The 20,511-nt window shown below is 41.7% G+C and overlaps 1 protein-coding gene across 1 annotated transcript in view; it reads left to right on the forward strand.

Moving 5' to 3' along the window:
- Nucleotides 1-20,511, forward strand: part of POLA1 (DNA polymerase alpha 1, catalytic subunit) — a 353,817-nt gene that overhangs the window by 18,905 nt on the left and 314,401 nt on the right. The window contains exons 3-11 of the mRNA XM_077807202.1: nucleotides 3,498-3,594; nucleotides 4,412-4,492; nucleotides 9,582-9,700; nucleotides 10,014-10,076; nucleotides 11,363-11,461; nucleotides 15,325-15,520; nucleotides 15,719-15,875; nucleotides 16,941-17,119; nucleotides 20,243-20,355. Of these exons, the coding sequence (XP_077663328.1) occupies nucleotides 3,498-3,594; nucleotides 4,412-4,492; nucleotides 9,582-9,700; nucleotides 10,014-10,076; nucleotides 11,363-11,461; nucleotides 15,325-15,520; nucleotides 15,719-15,875; nucleotides 16,941-17,119; nucleotides 20,243-20,355 (1,104 nt within the window). The remainder of the gene's footprint in view (nucleotides 1-3,497; nucleotides 3,595-4,411; nucleotides 4,493-9,581; nucleotides 9,701-10,013; nucleotides 10,077-11,362; nucleotides 11,462-15,324; nucleotides 15,521-15,718; nucleotides 15,876-16,940; nucleotides 17,120-20,242; nucleotides 20,356-20,511) is intronic.

The raw sequence follows: 20,511 nt of genomic DNA on the forward strand, positions 1-20,511 counted from the left end.
ACATATAGCCAGGCACATAAACATTTCTTTCCTGACAGAAACTTTTTGGTGCCCAATGTGACACAGGCTTCCAGTAGAGATCTTACATGACACCCTTTGGGAAACTAGTATGAAGATACTAGACCCCAAGGATCCCAGTAACCCTTAGGTATTCCTGTGTTCTCTGCCAGTTGGCACCAAGAGGTCTCTTGGTGAGGTACTGTGATGCTTCCGTGGAATGCCCAAGGTTTTGAGGAACTTCACTACCACCTGCCCTAAAAATGAGGAAGCCTTGTCTGTGCCTGCCAAGGGTCAGGGCCCAGACTCCAGCAGCCTCAGGCAATATATGCGCTCTCCCCTTAGCCTGCGTAGGGTCTGCTGTCTCTTTTGGAGACAAGCAGTAGGCGCACTCCAGCCCCTGAGCTTCCCGAACACCCCCTTGGAGAATCCAGCCCCTGTTCCACTGCATACTCACAGAATTCACAGATCTGCTATTCCCAAAGGAACAGTACACCTCAGAATTCTCTGTTCTCAATTTACAGCACTTACGCTTGTTTTCACTATAAACATATCACAGTTTTTATTTAACAAAGAATAGAGATTAGAAAAGAAGCAAGCAGAATTAATGGAAACAAAAGGTTACATGTAAAATAAAATCATAATACTCTTTCCCTAGAGCCTATACTTAACAAGACATTCTCTTGTCTCCTAAAGGTTAACTCATCCGAAGTCTTTCTCCCAGCATTAAACAACCAGACTGGCTGTGATCCTCTTGTCATAAGACAAACCAGCTGGTCCCCTTCGTGTAGGATACCTGGGTTTACTTCTGCAACCCCACATATAGTTCAAAAGATCCATTGTTGTCACTTGTCAACAGGGCACCCCCTGTTGCTTGCTTTTTCTTGTAGAAAATCTCTCTTGGAGGCTTCACAATCTCTTGACTTGATTAGCATTTTGCTTATACTGTAAATAAGCATTCATTGTGAAGTGTACAGTACTCACTTTACGTATAGACAGACACATAGTCTCCTCCCTGAAAGAAATTGTTCGTCATCTTCTGGTGACCAGTCCCAACTCCGAGACCTTAAGAGCATAATTTTCACTATACATTCACCTAACTCCTTACATATTATCTGTACATATGTTTTGCAATGATTATGGTGATCATTGTGACACAAATCATCAGTGGAAGCCTTATGCGACATCCTTTGGCAAGCTATTGTCTAGAGACCAGACTTGGAATCCCTATAACCCTTATGCACCTTTGTGTCCTCTGCCAGCTGGCACCAACAGGTCCTCCACACTCATACCTCATCTTCGTGTCTGAGAAAAGAAACGCAATCATTATAGCTCTTCTTTCCCAGGAATCCATTTCTTTAAGGAAAGCAGATAGTCTCATATGAGCAGGATAACAATAGGGGGGGGGAAAAACGGTCGTTTGACGAATGTATTCACTGCCATAGTGAACTGGAGTTTCAGCATCACGCGATAGCTGTTTTAATAACATCTTCCCTATTGGATCTATCAGTACTTGTGACTAGAGCCCTGCAGATCCGCGGGTATCCACTTTATATCCATGGACCATTTCTGCAGATAGTGCGGATGCGGATACAAATTTTGTAGCCGCGCAGGGCTCTGACGTTAAGAGCCAGGCGGGCAGCTGTGAGTAACCGCGGCACGGATCCTCCACCTGCCCTGGGTGAGGGATTTGAGGGGCTGGGACACTGGGCGGGGGCTGCTTGGGCCCCCAGGGCAGGTGGAGTATCCGCTGCAACTCCCCACAGCTGCCTGCATGGCTCTCCCCGACCCAGCTCCAGCCGAGGAGGGGGCGGCGGCTCAGAGCCGCAGCCTGGCCATGGTGAGAGCTGGGCGGGCAGTTGTGGGGAGCCGCTGTGGATCCTTCACTAGCTTTGGGGAGCCCCCGGGCAGCTCCACAGGTTTCCCTGGCCAGGCCAACGTGGAGCCCAGCTGGGGAGCTGTGGCGGACCCTCCACCTGCCTGCAGTGCAGATCTCCGCGACCCAGGCTCCCTGCCCAGCCAAGGGCAGGTGGAGGGTCTGTGACTCCATGCAGGCTCCCCACAGCTGCCCACGTGGCTTTCCCTGACTGGGCTCTGGCGGGGGGATGCCTCGGAGCCTCAGCCCAGCCCCTAGTGTAGAGCCCTGCAAATCCGTGGATATCTGTGGATATCCACAGATAATTTTTGCAGATAGTGGATCAGATGCAGATACACATTTGTGTACAGTAATTCCTCACTTAATGTAGTTATGTTCCTGAAAAATGTAACTTTAAGCGAAACTATGTTAAACGAATCAGGGTTAGGTTCCAAGGGAATTTTTTTTTTGCCAGACAAAAGGCGTTATATAGATAAATAGTATAAGTTTTAAACAATGATGTTTGTACTGCTGCAGCTGCACCAGTGCAAAGTCTCTTGTGTAGCCGCCCTATGCTGGGTGGGAGAGAATTCTCCTGCCGGCATAAATAAACCACCCCCAATGAGCAGTGGTAGCTATGTCGGCAGGAGAACATCTCCTGCCAACATAGTGTTGTCCACACAGGCGCTTTTGTCTGTGCAACTTGTGTCGGTCAGGGCCGTAGTTTTTTTCACACCCCTGACTGACAAAAATTTTGCCGACAAAAGTGCTAATGTAGAGAGAGCCTAAATCTTAAACCTTATTAGACTAGGCAGTATTTAGAGCAAGTAGTTTTTCTCACCCCGTTGGATGTTGCAGGTAGGTTACAGTTCTTAATACACAGGCTTCCCCTTTAAGCCTAGGATGGGTCTCCTCAGTTAGTCTTTTTCTTCCCAGTGTTCTTGTTGCTTCCAGCATAGGTGGGGGAGGCGAAAGGTAAAAGCATGGTGCCACTGTCCCCTATTTTATATCCTCAATCCAAGTGCCTGGAAAATACTAGCTCAGACATATCCTGGTGGGCTTTGCTGAGTCAGAGTGGAGCAATCTCCCATTGTGTGATGCTTGTGCAGCTCTCTTACAGCATTGTAAATTCCTTGTTTACAACTCCCCTGCTGATTTAATGGTCATTTAACACCCACCTGGAAGTGGATCACCCCCTTTGTTGTCAGGGAGAACTGGCAGTGGATGACCCTGAAACTTGCAACATATTTCAGTAACAACCATACAGTAAAATGTCATAACTTCATACACGTAAAATAACTTCATAATAATATACATATTTTGACAGAACAGTCTGTTTCAGCATATCATGACCTTTCATATGATATCTTACGTGGCATGCCTTGCATGAAATAAATCCTAATTATATGATGGGGTGAATACGGGGCTCCAGGGTGCTGTTTTGAGGTACATGGTGCCATAATACTAAAAAGCAAAAATGAAACACCTCAAATTGAAGAAAGACTTTCACTTGCTATTTGTGAACAGTTCACCCTGGTGTGATTAGAGAAGAAAAATCCAATCTAGTCTGAGTCCTTGATAAAGCTGCTTTATTAAAAATATGGTAGCTTGAGAAGTGTTAATTCTAAATATGCCTTGCTTGCAGGTTGAGGAGTTCACAAGTGTTTATGAAGAAGTTGATGAAGAACAATACTCCAAGATGGTCAGGGAACGCCAGGATGACGATTGGATTGTAGATGATGGTGTGTAAGATGAATTTAGGGGGCTCCCTTAATATGCTGAGTAGAAGCATAAAATGTGTGGTTATTCTTGCATATATTTCTAAGCCACAGGTTGAATGGCTTACAAGTTCCAATATCTTTTGTATGCATTTTAAAACACAAATAATAAAAATTTACCCTGAAATTATCTTAACTCCATCAGGTTTCATGAAGACCTTGCCTCAAAATGTAAATGCCTCAGTGCCCTCTATAGATCGGTTATAATACAGACCAAAAAAAATGAGCTTCTACACAGAGACTTTTGGCCTAGATTTTTAAAGCAATTTAGGTGTTGCGGCACTCAACATCACAATGCCTAACTGATTTAGGAGACCTTAGGAGACTAAGTGCCTAAATCTCTTTTAAAAGCAAAAATCAGAGTCCTAAATCAGTTAGACATTGTGTCACTGAGTGCCGAAACACATAAATAGCTTTAAAAATCTGGGTCTTTATGCCAAAGCATTGTTGAGTTTATAATAATGCATTCAAGATCAGTGATTCAAATATTTTTACATTGACTGCAGATACAGTGACTTTGTTCCATTTAAAAATGGTTCTCTATTGCAAACTACAGATATTTTTTTAGTTGATCATGTACTAAAGGTAGTTACTTTGATCCGAACTTGGTTTGTTTTTTAGTTTATTTTTGTACTCAAAATATATAAATTTATAAAGTAATGAAAAATTGAGAGCTTGTTAAACAGAGGAAGCCCCTTAGCGATGGAGATAAAGTTTAAATTTCATCTTTCTAACTTTTGCAAAGGGTCACTTAAAGTATATTTTTAACCTTCTTGTACAGATGGGATAGGTTATGTAGAAGATGGAAGGGAAATCTTTGATGAAGATCTAGAAGATGATGTCGTTGGTTCCAAGAAGAAAGGTAAATGAATTGAACTCTTGAAAGTTTCTCTGGTTGCTTTTTTTAAAAGGTGCATACAATTGGGTACTTCTGTTGACTTCATGCAGTCAAAATGGGTCAGTAAGCCCAAATATTAGCACAATGAGCATAGCTTCCTGGGAAGGACAACTTGTACAGGTGTCCCTGATACCGGAAGTGACTGAGGTTTCATAAATGTGTCTGGAATCAGGGTTTGGCCTGCAGAGCCTCCTTTTTATTCTTGGTGATCATGTGTGAGATGAAGTGATTATCAGAGCTTAGGGTGAGCTATAGCCAGGGAAATCACTCTCATATAACTACATGCTCCCTCCCCTGGACATCAGGGTTTTTACCATCCCTTCCTCCTTTAAGGCTCTCTCGTAGACTCCTGTTTACTTCTTTCAACCTGCATCTGGGAAATCTTTTGTTCCCCTTCAAATATCTTTGCTTTCTAAGATAACTCAGGATTACCTTTGGACACAGCTAATACTATGTCTCAAGCACTGTCACCTCAGGGCAGGCATAACATCCGTTGCCTTGTCTATAGTATGAAATTGAACCATAATATTTGTACAAGTGGGATATTACAGAGTCATAGAAATGTAGGGATGAAAGGGACTGTGAGAGATCATCTAGTCTAGCCCCCTGCACTGAGGCAGGACCAAGTATGCCTAGACCAGGGGTCTCAAACATGCGGCCCGCAGGATTCTTTCGTGTGGCCCTCCCCAGCCCACCGCGCGCCCCTCTGCCTACCCCATGGCGCCGTGAGCCCCATGCCGCTCCCTGAAGCGGCCGGAACCATGCCCCTGCGGGGCCCAGGGAGGGGCAGAGGGCTCTGTGTGTTACTCTCACTTCCAGGGACCGCCCCCTGCAGCTCCCATTGGCTGGGAACGGGGAACTGTGGCCAATGGGAGCTTCGGGGTACCTGGAGAAATGGCAAGAGCAGCACACAGAGCCATGTGCGACCCCTGCCCCCTCCCACCCCAGGATGTGGTTCCAGCTACTTCATGGAGCAGAGTGGCCAGGGCAGGCAGGCAGCGAGCCTGCCCTGGCCCTGGTGCACGCCGCTGCCACCCCAGAGCCGCTCTAGGTAAGCCGCTCTAGGAGCCCACACCCCAACTCCCTGCCCGTCCCCTGCCGGACCCTACACCCCTCCTGCACCTCAACCCTCTGCCCAGAGCCCCCTACCACACCCTGCACCACTCCTTCACACCCTGGGGGCAGGGATGGGGTGGAGTTGGGGTGGGGACTTCGGGGAAGGGGTTGGAATGGGGGGCAGGGTGGGGCGGGACCTCATGGAAGGAGTGGGGTGGAGGCGGAGCCGGGGGCAGCAAGCCAGGGGTGTAAGTGATGTATCCCTTGGGCCAATGCACTAGTTCTCATGCGGCCCTCATGGTCATTTTGAATTTGAGACCCCCTGGCCTAGACCATCCCAAAAATCTGTTTTAAAAACCTGCAAAGAGGGGGATTCCACAACTTCCTTTGGAAGCTTTTCCAGTACTGAATTATGCTTTATATTTAGGAAGTTTTTGCTCGTATCTAACCTAAATCTCTCTTGCTACAAATTAAGTCCATTACTTCTTGTCCTGCCTTCAGTAGACATGGAGAACAATTGAACACAGTCCTCTTTATGACAGGTTTCAGAGTAGCAGCCGTATGAGTCCGTATTCGCAAAAAGAAAAGGAGTACTTGTGGCACCTTAGAGACTAACCAATTTATTTGAACATAAGCTTTCGTGAGCATCCGATGAAGTGAGCTGTAGATTATAGTCCTCTTTATAACAGTTTTTAACATACTTGAAGACTGTTATTGGGTACCCCCTCAGTCTTCTTTTCTCAAGACTAAACTTACCCAGGTTTTTTAGCCTTTATCTTGTTGTCCTAAACCTAGACATCACGCTTTCTGAACAGTTTTCATTTGCGTAGTACAAATGAACATGAATAGTATGAATATGCAATTAGAGTGTTGATAGTAGTAATATTTACTATTTTGTCAGTAAAGCTGTTCCTTTCAGTTGTCAGCTGTGATCTATGTTGATTCACAATTGGCAGGTTAGTTCATAAAAGTTAATGTTGTTACTACAGGTTTGTATGTGTAAAAACATTACAATGCCTTGGTTCTAGCTGTATCTTTAATAGTTGATTAAGTTTCTATTAAGTGTGTACACTAAGTTATACTACATTATGTCCTGCTGTGTCTTCTCTACTGGGCCAATGAGGACTTCCTTCTGCCCTGCCAAGCTTGGGAGCACCACCTGCTTTAGGTCCATAGTTGCTCCTGGTTGAGATGGTGTGCTATTCCTACTGCTCCCTGTCTGTTGTGGCTGTTTTCATAGAGCTCATCATCATAATATGTAATTGTTGCATACAGACTGTACTTATATTGTGATGTCCACTGTGGATTCACCTCTGTACTTCACCGTGGATCCCTAGAAAGCTCTGCTAGGGAATAATGTGGGTTTTTCAAGGACAAAATACCGTCCTGTTATGTTGGGGAAAACTCTATAAACATTTTATCAAGAATGCTTTGTCCCTGGTTTTCTTAGTTGCATTGGTCCAGAAGAAAGCAGCTGCTTTGGGAGGTTGTGCAGATTTTTATAAACTGCATGTGACTTTACCAAATGCTGTGGCTTATTTTGTTTAAGTATGGGTCCTGGATTTTAATGGTATTTAACTATAAGTGGTAACATAAGTTTTACAGTTCTCTCTTTTTATCTAGAACATCATGAAAAAGCTGCATTTGAGTAAACTTCAAGTTTCACTTTTAAATCACTATGAAGTATTTTTCAGCATATATTGAAAGCAATCACATCCTTTTTCTGTACAAAAATAATTCATTTCCCTTATCAAACCTTACGTGCAACCTTTTTTGTAGAGGTTAGTGGAGCAATATTCAGGACAAATTTGTGTAGTCTTGTTACTCTACAGTCTACGCAACTTTCTTCAAACTTACTGTTCAACCTGCAGAGTAAACCGGCTAACTTTCAGACCAAACCAGTGTGGCTAGCCAAAGGTTTAGTAGGGCAAAACAACGCTTATAATAAAGCTCTGTAAATTTCTTGTAGCCATTTAGATATTTGTTATCTTTTGGCACTGTTTATAAAATATGTCTTAAGTTAGATAAACATTCAGTGCTACCTGCATGAAGCTGCATCAGTGGTGGTTGGGGTCTAATGTTTTAATGACCAGCTCTTTAACTGAAATAACTTTGGCTCACTTTCAAAAGTTAATGTTAAGTCATACAAACGTTTTCAAAACTCTAGAAAATCTTTGTCTTCAAACAAGTGTAATTAATTTCTTAAATATGGAAATGTCTGTTCATTTTTTTCCATATTGGTCTACTTTAAAGAGGTTGGGACTTTACACATTTCCATATGTAACTTGCATGCTTAAGCCTGTGATTATATATTCATGAACATACAGTAAATCTAATTTATACTTCTGGTTCCATTGTGGACAATCTAAAGAGATTTACAAATCATATACAGGGATCCCTTTCTCCACTAAAAAGGTTAAATGTTGCAATTGTGTAACGTCATTTTGCTGCTCTAGCATTTTCAGATGGAATGTGCAGGATGTAATTACCCCAACTGGATTTTGACCAAGACAGCAGTTTAATATCTGCACTCTTGTCAAAAATGCCGTAGGATCTCCAGTGGCAACAAATGATCAGAATCTCTTACAGCCGAATGTGCAGGATGTAATTACCCCAACTGGATTTTGACCAAGACAGCAGTTTAATATCTGCACTCTTGTCAAAAATGCCGTAGGATCTCCAGTGGCAACAAATGATCAGAATCTCTTACAGCTCATGAAAGATTGCACTTTCAATAGCGTAGTGCCCCTAACATTATGCTGGGCTCAATACTGACTCCCAGGAAAGAGTGCCTTTTACTGAAGTATAAACATAGTTTCTTCTGACAACTGCATTTACCATAGAGGCTTTCTGTGCTAGTACTGGGCTACTCCTAATGAGCTTGTGAGATCAGACAGGATTTCAGAATAGGCAGGTTTAAAACAAACAAAAGAAGTATTTTTTCACACAACACACAGTCAACCTGTGGAACTCTTTGCCAGAGGATGTTCTGAAGGCCAAGACTATAACCGGGTTCAAAAAAGAACTAGATAAATTCATGGAGTGTAGGTCCATCAATGGCTATTAGCCAGGATGGGCAGGGATGTTTGCCAGAAGCTGGGAATGGGGTACAGGGGATGGATCACTTGATTACCTGTTCTGTTCATTCTTCTAGGGCACCTGGCATTGGCCGCTGTCGGAAGACCAGATACTAGGCTAGATGGACCTTTGGTCTGACACAGTATGGCCATTCTTATGTTCTTTAGTGGTTTCTTTGACTGAATCTCTCTTGGTTCTTGTGAAAGCTACCAGTTAATAGCCTTGAGGACAGAGGTCATCTGTTTATCTGCAGGATATGTACAGGGGCAAAGGAAGCTTCTGCACAGCTCCCTGTGGGCAGGTCTACACAAACATGAAGTTTGCAGCAAGCTGGGGTATGAATCTATCCCACACTAGCTGTCCATGCGGACCCTGATGATGTGCATTAATGAACTAGACACGCTAGGTAACTTGACTAAGGTCACATAGGAAATCATTGGCAAAGCAAAGAATCACACCTTGTCTCCATAGTCCTAGGTTGCTCACTAACTACTGGACCATCTTTCCTGTCTGCAAATACTAGTATGAAAAGCGCCTCTGCCGTACCATACTCGGGAGCAGTGGTTCTCAACCTGTTTACTGTTACAGGCCACATATGCAGCCCACAATGAGTTATCTGGGTCGCATCCAATACCACCTGTGTGGCCCTGAGGATGTCACATGGGCTGCATTACTGCTCTGGAGTGACCACGTTTTAGTATGAGAGAGGTGGTTCAGTCATTGGCCTCTGTGATATTTCCAAGAAGGCTACAAACTTTGGTGATGTAACGCCTTGCATGAACTGCCAGCTTACGCTGGATTTAAGCAAGTAGCCTAAAGGTTAAAGATGGTTCCTTTACCAATTTCATCAACTGTCCAGCCCCCACTGATAACTGGACCCTTTAATTATTTGAGAAATCACTAATCTCTCTTGCTCCAGTAGGAAAAAGTGACAAAACATCCACAAATGACAAAAAGAATGTGAAGAAGTCTGTGGTGTCAAAGCCAAACACTATCAAGACTATGTTTATGGCTAGTGCTGGGAAGAAAAACACAGATGTAAGTTGTATTTTTATATTTCAATTTACATGTCCTACATTCAGTTAGACTTGTAACTTTATTTTTTTTGCTCAAAGTGACAAATGTTTTGGTTACTGCTGTTTGACTTTTTTTTTGTTTTGTTTTTAATGAATTGGCACACAAGCCAGACTTATCAAAGCTCCCATTGGGAGTTTCTGGGTGCTGGTCACTCTTGAAAATCTGGCCCATGGTATGTGGAACCTCCTTATTCTGCATGGACCGAGTCTTTCGGTTCAGTTAAGTGCATATAATTAAGTCTATATAGCTAATACAGCTGTCTAATATTTTACAGAAAACTGTAGATTTGTCCAAGGATGATTTACTTGGGGATATTCTTCAAGATCTGAATGCTGAGGTAAGTAGTTGAATTTTGAGGGGTGTAATGTATTGAACCCCCTAATCAATGATGCAATTCATCCAGTTGTCAGAAGTTTGTAAGAAGCATTTTTTAAAAAAACTGGACCACCTAAGATTTTGTTATTTTAATGAAGTCATTCCCAACTGTTGGCTGTGACAGTCTCTGTCCCATGAGTCATCTTTAGGTACCCACGAAGTCAGGTCAGCCAATGACTTTAGTTAATCAGCATGACAGTACTCGTTACTGTATTAGCAGACTTCCTTAAAATTGTAAAGACTAACACTTTCAACGGCATGTATCACAATGTCCTTTGGGGTTACTGAACATGACACGTCCATGCGGACCCTGTATTTGGGCATACGCTTTTGTGGGCTAGAACCCACTTCATCAGATGTAAGATCTGATAAATTTGTTAGTCTCTAAGGTGCCACAAGGACTCCTCGTTCCCCCCCCCCCACTATTGACTTTACAAACTGTTTCAGTAGACAACACGTCACAATTATGACTCTCAGCCATAACTGATTTTTTAACTTTTTTTTGTCATACTTCATATTAACCGTAGTCTAAAAAAAATCTACGGTGAGGGATGTGAAGCATTTGAAAAACTTTCCATTGCATCCACACATTTTTAACTGAATTTCTCTGGCTCTTGTGGATCCCCAAACTTCATCCAAACCAAATTCATGAAGACTGTGTCATCAAGATTCCTTCTTTTATTTAAATGCTAGCAGTCTGCTTGATGCTGTATAAAATACAAGGGAAGATGGTCCCTGTCCTGTGACTTACGATCTAAAATTTTTATTGACTTTCTTTTCACACCAGGATTTTGTATAATATATTTTCAGTTGGCATCATACTCCCACTACTGCTTTGGCTGTTCTGGACCCTCTGGGCCTTTGTTTTGCATTCTCCTCCAGTTTAGGAGCAAGCTATGTAGCTGCTTTTAATGATTTTTTCTTTTTTTGTTAATTTTTTCACAATGTTAACACTCAAAACCAAAACCTTTATTAGAATCCTTGTGGCCTTATCACTTTAAGTGAATTCGGGGGAAAAAGTGGCTTAGTTGGTGCGGAAGGATTTCTTACTTGCTTTGGGAGCATTTCCCCAAATTCCCTAAGTGAAGACACTTCATAGTGTCACTTTTTGTTGGGACTCTGATACTTTTGCAGAAGCTGATGCAGCATGCATGCAGGGTTAGAGGGAGAAGAGAAAAATTGGGTGGCTTTTTCTGTCTTTGTCAAATTCTAACGGGCCATTCTCATGTTCTCCATCCTCCTTTCTAGACCGTTCAGATAACTCCACCTCCAGTTGTAAAGCTAAAAAAGAAAAGACCTGTTGGAGCTTCACTGAATCCTTTCTCTGTACAGTCACAGGCCCATACGGTAAAGTTGCAGATCCAAATTGATTTTTTTTTTTTTTTTGCTTATGACTAATTTATGTTTTGAATAAGTAAGCTCCTGTTTTATTATTGGCTTCCTTAGTAAAAACAAGGTCTGTAATTTCCTTTTTGGTACTCTAATATAGAGATGAAAATACACTTTTGCCTCTGACTATCTTTGTAGTTGAATGAGTACATGCTGTAGCTTCAGTTATCACTAAACCATTCATACAGTGCTGTAGAGTTACATAACACTTTACACATAGATACTTCATATGCACTAAAAAGCTTATCTAAACAAGATATGAGGAAAGGATATTGAAGGATTTATTAAGGGAGGATGAATTTTTAAATGAATTTGGAGGAAAAGACACTTGTCAGATGGGGGCACAATGAAATAGGCATGAAGTGAGGTGGGAAAAGGAGATAAGGCAGAAAGATTGCAAAGAGCTTGTTCAAAAAGTTGAAAATGGAAAGATGTAAATAGGGGAAATATTATTTAAGAATGTGGGTGCGTATACGGACCTTCAGTTTTGTAGAAGGTGGGGAACCAGTGGCAGTCTTCCGATAGGGGTAATATGGTTTGAGAGGAGGCATGAAAGATGACTCTAGCAGCAGCTTTTTGGAGAGACTCACTGCTAAGAAGCAGGGAGACTGGACGGTAGGCTATTGCTATGTCAAAAGCCTTGATATATGGGCAGTGGTTTTAGCAGTGGAGACAATGAGGTGAGGACAGAATTTTTATGTGAAAAGACTTAGTGAGAGCTGCAAGGAGGAGAGAAGAGTCAAAGACTGAGGTTCAGGACCTGGAAAGTGGGACGGATAATGGAATTGTTGATGGAGAGATACATAAACAGGAAAGCTGAGAAGTTAATGTTTGAGGAGGTGAGTTTGAAATGGCAGCTGGGCATCCAAAAGATGTCAGGCAATAAGATACAAGACTGGGTGAAGAGGAAGCCACTGGAATTTGAAAATCATCTTGTGATGAAACCGGGGAAGTAGATAAGATCACTGAGGAGAAAGAGGGGCCAGAAAAGAGAAACCGAGGAACAACAGTAGGGAAGAGGGTCAAAGGGATTTGGAGGTGGCTGATAAATGTTCATGGGCGTAGAGAGAGATGTAGCATACAGGGACAGTTTTTAGTGAGGGATATGATTGAAGTATACAAATGGTATAGAGGAGGTAAATTCTATTTACCATTAAAATACAAGAATGACAGTGCAATTGAAAAACAAATTAAAAACTGAAACATACTCTTACACCATGAATAATGAACTTTGTGGATTTGTCACAAGAGATTATTGAGACTAAGAGTTTAATAGGATTAAAAAAATCACCCACATATCTAAATAAGGATCTAAACCCTGATGCTTCGGGGGTGTTAGTCAACTACTAGCTGACATAGGTTAGGAAGAAGAGACATGCTCTTCCATAATTGTCCGTGCTACTATTTTCCTCTGAAGCATATGATACTGGCCCTTGTCAGAATGCTGGATTAGATGGGCCACTCGTCTGATGGCCCTAGAACAGTGACTCTCAAACTTCTGTATTGGTGACCCTTTTTGCACAGCAAGCCTCTGAGTGCAACATCCCATCCACCCCCCCCCGCTCCCCCCCCCGGTAAATTAAAAAACACTTACAATAGCGTTAAATAATGTTTTTTAAATGCTGGAGGTGAAGCCGGGTTTGGGGGTGGAGGTTGACAGCTTATGACCTCCAAACCCTCCCCCCCATGTAATAACCTCACTGCCTCCTGAGGGGTCACCACCCACCGTTCGAAAACCCCTGTCCCAGAAGGAGCAATTAGAGGTTTTAAGAGCTGTCCACAAGGTAGAATGAGAACCAGGAAGACAGTCTTGGAAACTAAGTGGAAGAGAGCAGGTAGTGACTAACATTTTCTATTTCAGTAGGCAGATCTGGAAACATAAGTACAGAGAAGTGTCTATTTGGTTGAAGTAGGAGGAGTCATAAGTACCTTAGTGAGGGTGGCTTCAGCAGAGGGCAGAAGCTGAATAAGAGAGGATGAGGTTGGAGAAGGTAACAGTCTAGGATTTTGGAGAGTAAGAAAGGGAATAGGCAACTTTGATCAAAGGAAGGCTTATTTAAGACAAGAATAATGATTGGGCATCTGGGGTAGACGAAGTAAAAAGAAGTAGAGAGAATAAATATTGACATCTTTTAAACTCTATTTTAGTTTACAATAGTTTATTTTGATTTACAATAGATCAGCTGCACAGACCTGTATCATTTAGTGGCTGACAGTGGACCTTTAGAGCATTAGATTGGGACTTGGGAGACCAGGGTTCTATTCGTGGCCGAGACTCTGGCCAGCTGTGACTGTGAGCAAGTCACTGTTCATTTTCCTGTTCCTCAATTTCCCCATCTGAACTATATGATGACATTAGTGAGGCTTTGCTCAATAAAGTGCATAGAACTATCACCAGTCATTGGAAGGTCTCATGACTCCCAGCCCAGAACACCTTTTTCAAGGTTAAAGGAATGGGGGTAGGATGAGGTAGCTGCAGCTGTTCCTATGTCCTATCTGAAGCTCTAGCTCTGAGCAGACCTTGGAAGCTGAAGAGAGGGTTTGGGAACATGCAAAAGTATAGTGAGAACATTTAGGGATTTTTTTTTCATAGCAGCAAGCCTCTACGTGCCTTGAGTGTGTGCAAATGGCAACTTTTGGAGGCTTATAGCTCACCTAAATCTAAGCTGAATAACAAAAGGGGCCTGCCCCCTGATCAACTTCTGAGTCTCTGCTACAAAGCATAGGGAAGTTGGAACTCTTCAGTGAAATGATTGGAAACCAGTTTTAACATTAGGAAGACAACCTCTTTTCTCCTGACCTTGCTGTTGGAAATTAATGGTCTTTGCTGAAACTTTAAAAAGAGGCATCAGCCGGAGGTAGAAAGAGCCTGTAAAACTTCAGTCCACGCAGTTAGTTTGGCCAAGTTATAAACAACTGAAAAAGTGCTTGGGCTGCCTTAACATGGGCAGGGCCCCGTGTAGCCTCCGTTGGGGTGGCTGTGGGATTCATTCCTTTACTACATAACAGTGCTCCAGAACCGGACCTTTCATTGAAAAATTGTTCTTCCCTTTATGGTTTCAGTGACCCTCCCCCCAAAATGTAAACAGTCTTAAATGATGCAGTGTCCTATGTCTGCATCTGTAGAGACCTTTTCGGTCTGAGGGGCGTATTCATCTCAATCAGGGCCCTGTGGAATTTGGATACTATGGTTACATAAACTGGCATTCACCAATTTGCTGCAGCTAGGCTCACAACTGTATTTTTCCCCTGCCATACCATACCTACCGCTTCCCTTACAATTGTGAGTTAATTGGAGTACAGTACGCACTCCCTGCACTGTTCCATGGAGTAAGTCAGAAGAGAGTTGTGGGAGCGAGAATTTAACTTCCTGGCTGTACCAATGTATGCTGGCAAACTAGGCTGTCTGGGGAGCTAGAGAGAAGCTGTTGAAGCTGACAACCAGCTCCATTCTTGCCTGGCCCAAATTGGGAGAAGGAGGTTCTGAGGTCAGCCTCTTAGCTCCTGAGCTGAGGCCTGGGGAGAACAGCACAAAACTCATGGCCAAAAATAATCAACAAACGCTGTCTATTAATAGTTTTCAACTCTGACCCGTAGAACTGTCTTTTTTTTGAGTGTGGGGTTGGGAATAGAAATGGTGGTAGAATAAATGTTGCCACGGAATTGAGGAGTTGTTGCTGAGAAATTTGGTGTCGTGCTGAAGAGTGTGCAAAACCCTGACTGTAGGCCTTGTTGCCAACTTCATGTGTAACTAAACACTGTAGTTCTCCTTTAACTTAAGGAAGATTAAAGTTTAATTTGTGCCTAAAATATTTTTTCAGGTAGTAACCCCTATAGCAAGGAAAGCTCCCACTACTGTCAGAAAGGAAGTTCTTTCTCCAACTACTTCTGATCCTAAGCATATGACTTATGCAGCAAAACCTGCTGCAGTCCATAGAGAGAATGGTGCTGAGTATACAATAAAAGCTGCGGAAAATGAAGAGCTGGTGAAGGCAAAACCAGAGAAAGCTATTCAAGGTATTTTAAAAATTCTGGCAATGGAGACAGCAAATGTAGCATGTTCTAAAATATTTTAGTTAACATTAGGGCAAAGTATGAAAATAGCTTTCAGTGATTCACAGTAATGTTGTATACTATGTGTATTTACGTACTAGAATGATATATTATTTTGTATTAATGATTTAAACCCCTTAGTTCTTTTTACAATGCTTACAGAAGATGATCAGGGCATGATGGATTTTGAGGATGGGGATTTTGATGAACCGATGGAAGCGGATATACCAGAGACTGCCGGGGCCCTGAAGAAAGAACAGAAACTAGAAGAGAAAGAGGCACAGAAAGTGGTTTCTGTGAAGGAAGATGCATCCTTTCTGTAAGGATCTGTGGTTGCAAAAAACCTTTTTTGCTGAAAGATGTTCTATTTATGACTTTATTATATTTGGACTTGATATTTACATATTTATTTTTTCTCAAGGCACTGTTCTTCTCAAGGCACTTGTTTTTCTTGTTTTTCTCAAGGCACTGTAGGGACTTTAAAAATGTGCAGGCTGAAGGGAGTAGATTGGCTGACTGCTACTTAAGAAAAGGGATATTTCATGTTTCTGGGGATAGACCATTCCTGTCTGGAAAAAAGAAAAGGAGTACTTGCGGCACCTTAGAGACTAACCAATTTATTTGAGCATAAGCTTTCGTGAGCTACAGCCGATGCTTATGCTCAAATGACTTGGTTAGTCTCTAAGGCCACAAGTACTCCTTTTCTTTTTGCGAATACAGACTAACACGGCTGTTACTCCTGAAACCTGTCATTCCTGTCTGGGTAAACAGTGAAATGTTTTAGGTTAAGTGCTCAATGTATATTGCAAAGAGTTGGTGACGTAATGTGGAATGCTTAGTGCTGATGAGCAGAAATCAGGAATCACTAAAGATTTATATTACCAAATACCTTATAATTGCCCAAAACATGAATGATCGTTAAAGCCAGTTTCCCATGGCAAAGAGTGATGCCATTGAAGTTAAAAATGCAAAAGTAATGACTTCAAAACTCTCCTATATAAGAAAAGGACCTTAAAGCACATTTTTAATACTGTTTCATGACTGAAAATTATGAGAAGTCAAATCATGGTTTGAAGTGGTACAAAGTTTTTCATAGAAACAAGTAATGATTCTGTCCCACCCCAAATAGCTTACAGTTGAAGGTAGCCTTGCAAACTGATGGGATTATTCATGCTGTAACGACTTGCATGTCTAGGGTCTGTCTAATAGTCTAAAGCAACTTTCAATGCCTGTCTGCTGGATATACGAGAGCTATATTTGTGGAGGAAATAATGGAGTATTCCATATTAGCTAGTTCTGGTGACGGATCTTAAGTCATGTCTTCTCAAAAGTTATGGTTGTAGTGAACATACAACCTTACTCATCTGTTTTTCAATACTTGCAGAAGTTCTTTTCTCCCCGATATGTCCTGTTGGACCAGAATGGATAAGGATGAAATTGATTTAGTTGCCTCAGAAGTTCAAGTGGACCCCAGTTGCCTGCCACTAGTGAACGGGGAAGATGGTGATCAAGTCTTTAGGTTTTATTGGCTGGATGCTTACGAAGATCAGTATAGTCAACCAGGTATCTACACATTTAAAGATGGAAAGTAACTCTCTCGTTCCCTTCATTCGATTCTCGCCATTAAGGCTGGGATTTTCAAAGGAGCCCGAGGGATGCCTAGCTGCCCTCTAAGCCTGTTGAAGTTCTCCCCCGGAAGCTGCTTTGTAACTTGCACAGGGTTATTCCTCCCTCTATATGATATAACCACTTGACAAAATGAAAGTCTTGTCTGTTATGTTTGGTCTGTTATAGTGTTAGGGGGAAGGAAAAGGATTTTAGTGCTATTAAATCAAGGGAATATGCCGACATTCTTTACCTCTGTGTGCTAGGAATGAGTTGATGTCTCTATCTTCTTGGGTAAGTGGTACAATAGTTAAATGAACTGGTCTCTTGCTTTTGAAAATCTAATCTGAAATCCTGATTAGATCATTCGTTTGGTCTCCTGTGTCCTGATAAACCTGTCTTTTTGTATTACAAGTCACATGTGTTGTAGGAGAGGAGGCAGACTGGTTGTGCAATAGATGATGTTGTGCAAAAATCTTCATAAAGCTCTGCCAAGATACCTCAGTCCTAGCTCACTTATTTCATAGCTCTAGTGCTTTTGGAACCTGTCTTTCATGCATATCAACCTCATTCAAACTCTTAGTGGTAGAGGAAAAATACCTATTTTGGAGGCTTTGGACTAGTGCTCCAAGTGCTAAGTATAATGCATGTTGCAGTTACACCTTTCTTAAGTTGTGGTGCCAAGGGGTTAAATAGGAGTCGGTCTCTTTGTATGCTGAGTGCATTGAAAAGCTTCCTCATGAGAGCAGCTAGTGATCACTGAAGTCATGGTGAAATCAGTTATTCTAATATAAAATAGCTACTCTTAAAGACCCTGCTATTGTTTTTTACTTCTATCTTGGTTTGAAAGTCAGTGGTTGCTGAATGGAACATAATTATGAAAGGATTTATTTTTCTTGCATATGAGAAGAGATATCCTGTCCTTATTGTGACATTTTCAAGGTTGAATAATAGACTGCACCTGGTTTCAATTAGTAGTGCAGGGGGAAGTAAATTTTGACATTGTTTTTGATTATTAGTTTTATGATTTTTATGGAAAATGGGCATAAACAATGTCAAATACATTGCTTGAAATGAAGCTAGACTGCAAGATAAATAAGACTCTAAAATCATTTGTAACTTTGAAATAGACTCTGTTTTCCTTCATGATTCCCTTTAACTGTTTTATGGAGAGAATTGGAAGGCTGTACTCCTATCTTAAAAATTCGAAGAAATGAATAATAAAATAAAACAATAGGAGTCCATCTGGTGCTCTGGTCACCTGTCCCATAGCTTAAAAAGCTAAGAAGAAACCAGGAACTACTCATAAATATCTCAACCTTAGCTCACACCCTTATTAAAAGCTTAATGAAGGAGGAGGGGGAGAAAGAGAATCTGGGCTCTGGTAGATCAAGGGAGCAAGTCCTGAAATTGAAGGTCCCCCCCCCCCCCCCACAAAAAATTGTTTATTATTGAAGGAGCTCCAGCTCCCACCCCTCTAATCTCAGTAATGGCAGTATGTTGTAGGAGGAGAGAGAAATCTCCAGTAACTAAGTCCAAAATTATGTAGGGATTTTTTTTATAGGTTAACACTAGGCTTATCGGAATGTGATTTTTATTTTTTAATAATTTTGGGTGGGGAACAAAATGTTTGTTTTGAAGCATTTTTAAAAATTTTTATCAATGTAGATTTTCATGGTTGTGGGAGAGTATGGGAAGAGGTTCAGATGACAGTGGGGAGTCAGACAGTGATTGAATGACAGAAGATCTTGAGATTCAAAAAGTGAAGGCTTTATAACTTGTTAATGTTGTATAATGTTAAAACACATCGTTGACATCATGTCAGACTATACAGAGTAAACATTCTTGTTCTTGAGCAGCAGTGTTCTTAATTTTTACTGTCTGTTAAAATCTACCATTATCAATAGAAATATTTGTGTGTGGGGGGGGAAGGGTGGAGGGGGGAGTGAAATTGACGTTTACCAATAAAAATGTAATCCTTCCAAGCCTAGTTAAAACCAAACTCCTGAATTCTACCCAGAAGCTGATTGAAAGGTAACACACTAGTTTAGTTTAATGTGCTCCCATCTTACAAGTCCACTTAAGTTGGCTGCAGCATTCTGTGCTAGCTTCAATTTTCAAATATTTCCAAGGTGTAATTCCATGTAGCGTGCATTATAGCTGGTTCGTGATACCTTACTCTTGCAGTGACACAGATGTGAATAATTGTGGCAAGGTCCACAATGAAAAGAAAAGATTGGTGAAAAAGCTGTTTTGGCTATACCTGTTACCTGGACATCCAGGAGCACCCTGAATTTAATAGCATCCCCAAGTTGTCCACTGTACTGTCGCACTCCCTTTGTGAGGGGTGCTGATGTAAATTCCACCAACTTCCAGTTGCTTCCCCTAGCCTCACTGTTCTCTCTCTATTACCTGGATGGAGTCACAACCAGCTAGCTGTCATACAAGACCTAAGTTTTCTAGGCACTGGGAAATGCATCCCATTGTTCCAGAAGAGTTAGATGTGATGGGGATGTAGAGCTGGGTACCTTCAGCATACTGAATGCAATGAACTCTCCTCACTAACCCTCCTAGTGGCCCCGTATACACACTGAAAAAGACAGGTGACCAGCACCGTGCAAGAGAGCCCTTGGGGCAGGGGAATTATTTCATTGATTTCATTGATCTGGAGTTGTAGGAAAGATTGTTGTACTTGTGGGGTCTTGTTTTTTGTGTGTGCTTTTTTTTTTGAGTAGTGAATTGTCAAATATAAAACTTTCTGGATTTTACTATGGGAATTATTGCTGCTAAAATTTGTAAGTTTGGGACTTGAAGCTGATAAATACTATTAAGTGAAATTTTCAGTGGATTGCAGAAGGCCTTCCACCGACTTCATTGGGTACAAAGGAGTCTTAATCTTGGAGAACTGAGTAAGGAACTGTCAGCAGATGGAACTGTTCAAGGACTACACATTGGAAATTACTTTGGTCCTGGGGATGAATTAATCTTTATTTGGTTATACTTAAAATGGCAGCTTTTCCGCTAGCAGCGTCTTTGAGAATTTTTGGTTCCCTAATATCTAGTTTTCTCTTCCTTTCTCAGGTGTGGTATTTCTGTTTGGTAAAGTGTGGATTGAATCAGCAGAGACCTATGTCAGCTGTTGTGTGACAGTGAAAAATATTGAGAGAACTATCTATCTACTGCCACGTGAGATGGTAGGCCTGAATTTCAGTGGTCTGCTGATAGGAAGCTAGTGAAGTAAAATGCATTTTGACGTGTTTATATGGCTGAAACAAGCTGTGCTGATCATTGCAAATGTGATATTCATCATGCGAAAAGCAGAGTAGAATATCCCTGATTTTCAAGCTATA

Source organism: Eretmochelys imbricata, chromosome 1 (assembly GCF_965152235.1).
Source record: "Eretmochelys imbricata isolate rEreImb1 chromosome 1, rEreImb1.hap1, whole genome shotgun sequence".
In the NCBI taxonomy this organism is placed as follows: domain Eukaryota; kingdom Metazoa; phylum Chordata; order Testudines; family Cheloniidae; genus Eretmochelys; species Eretmochelys imbricata.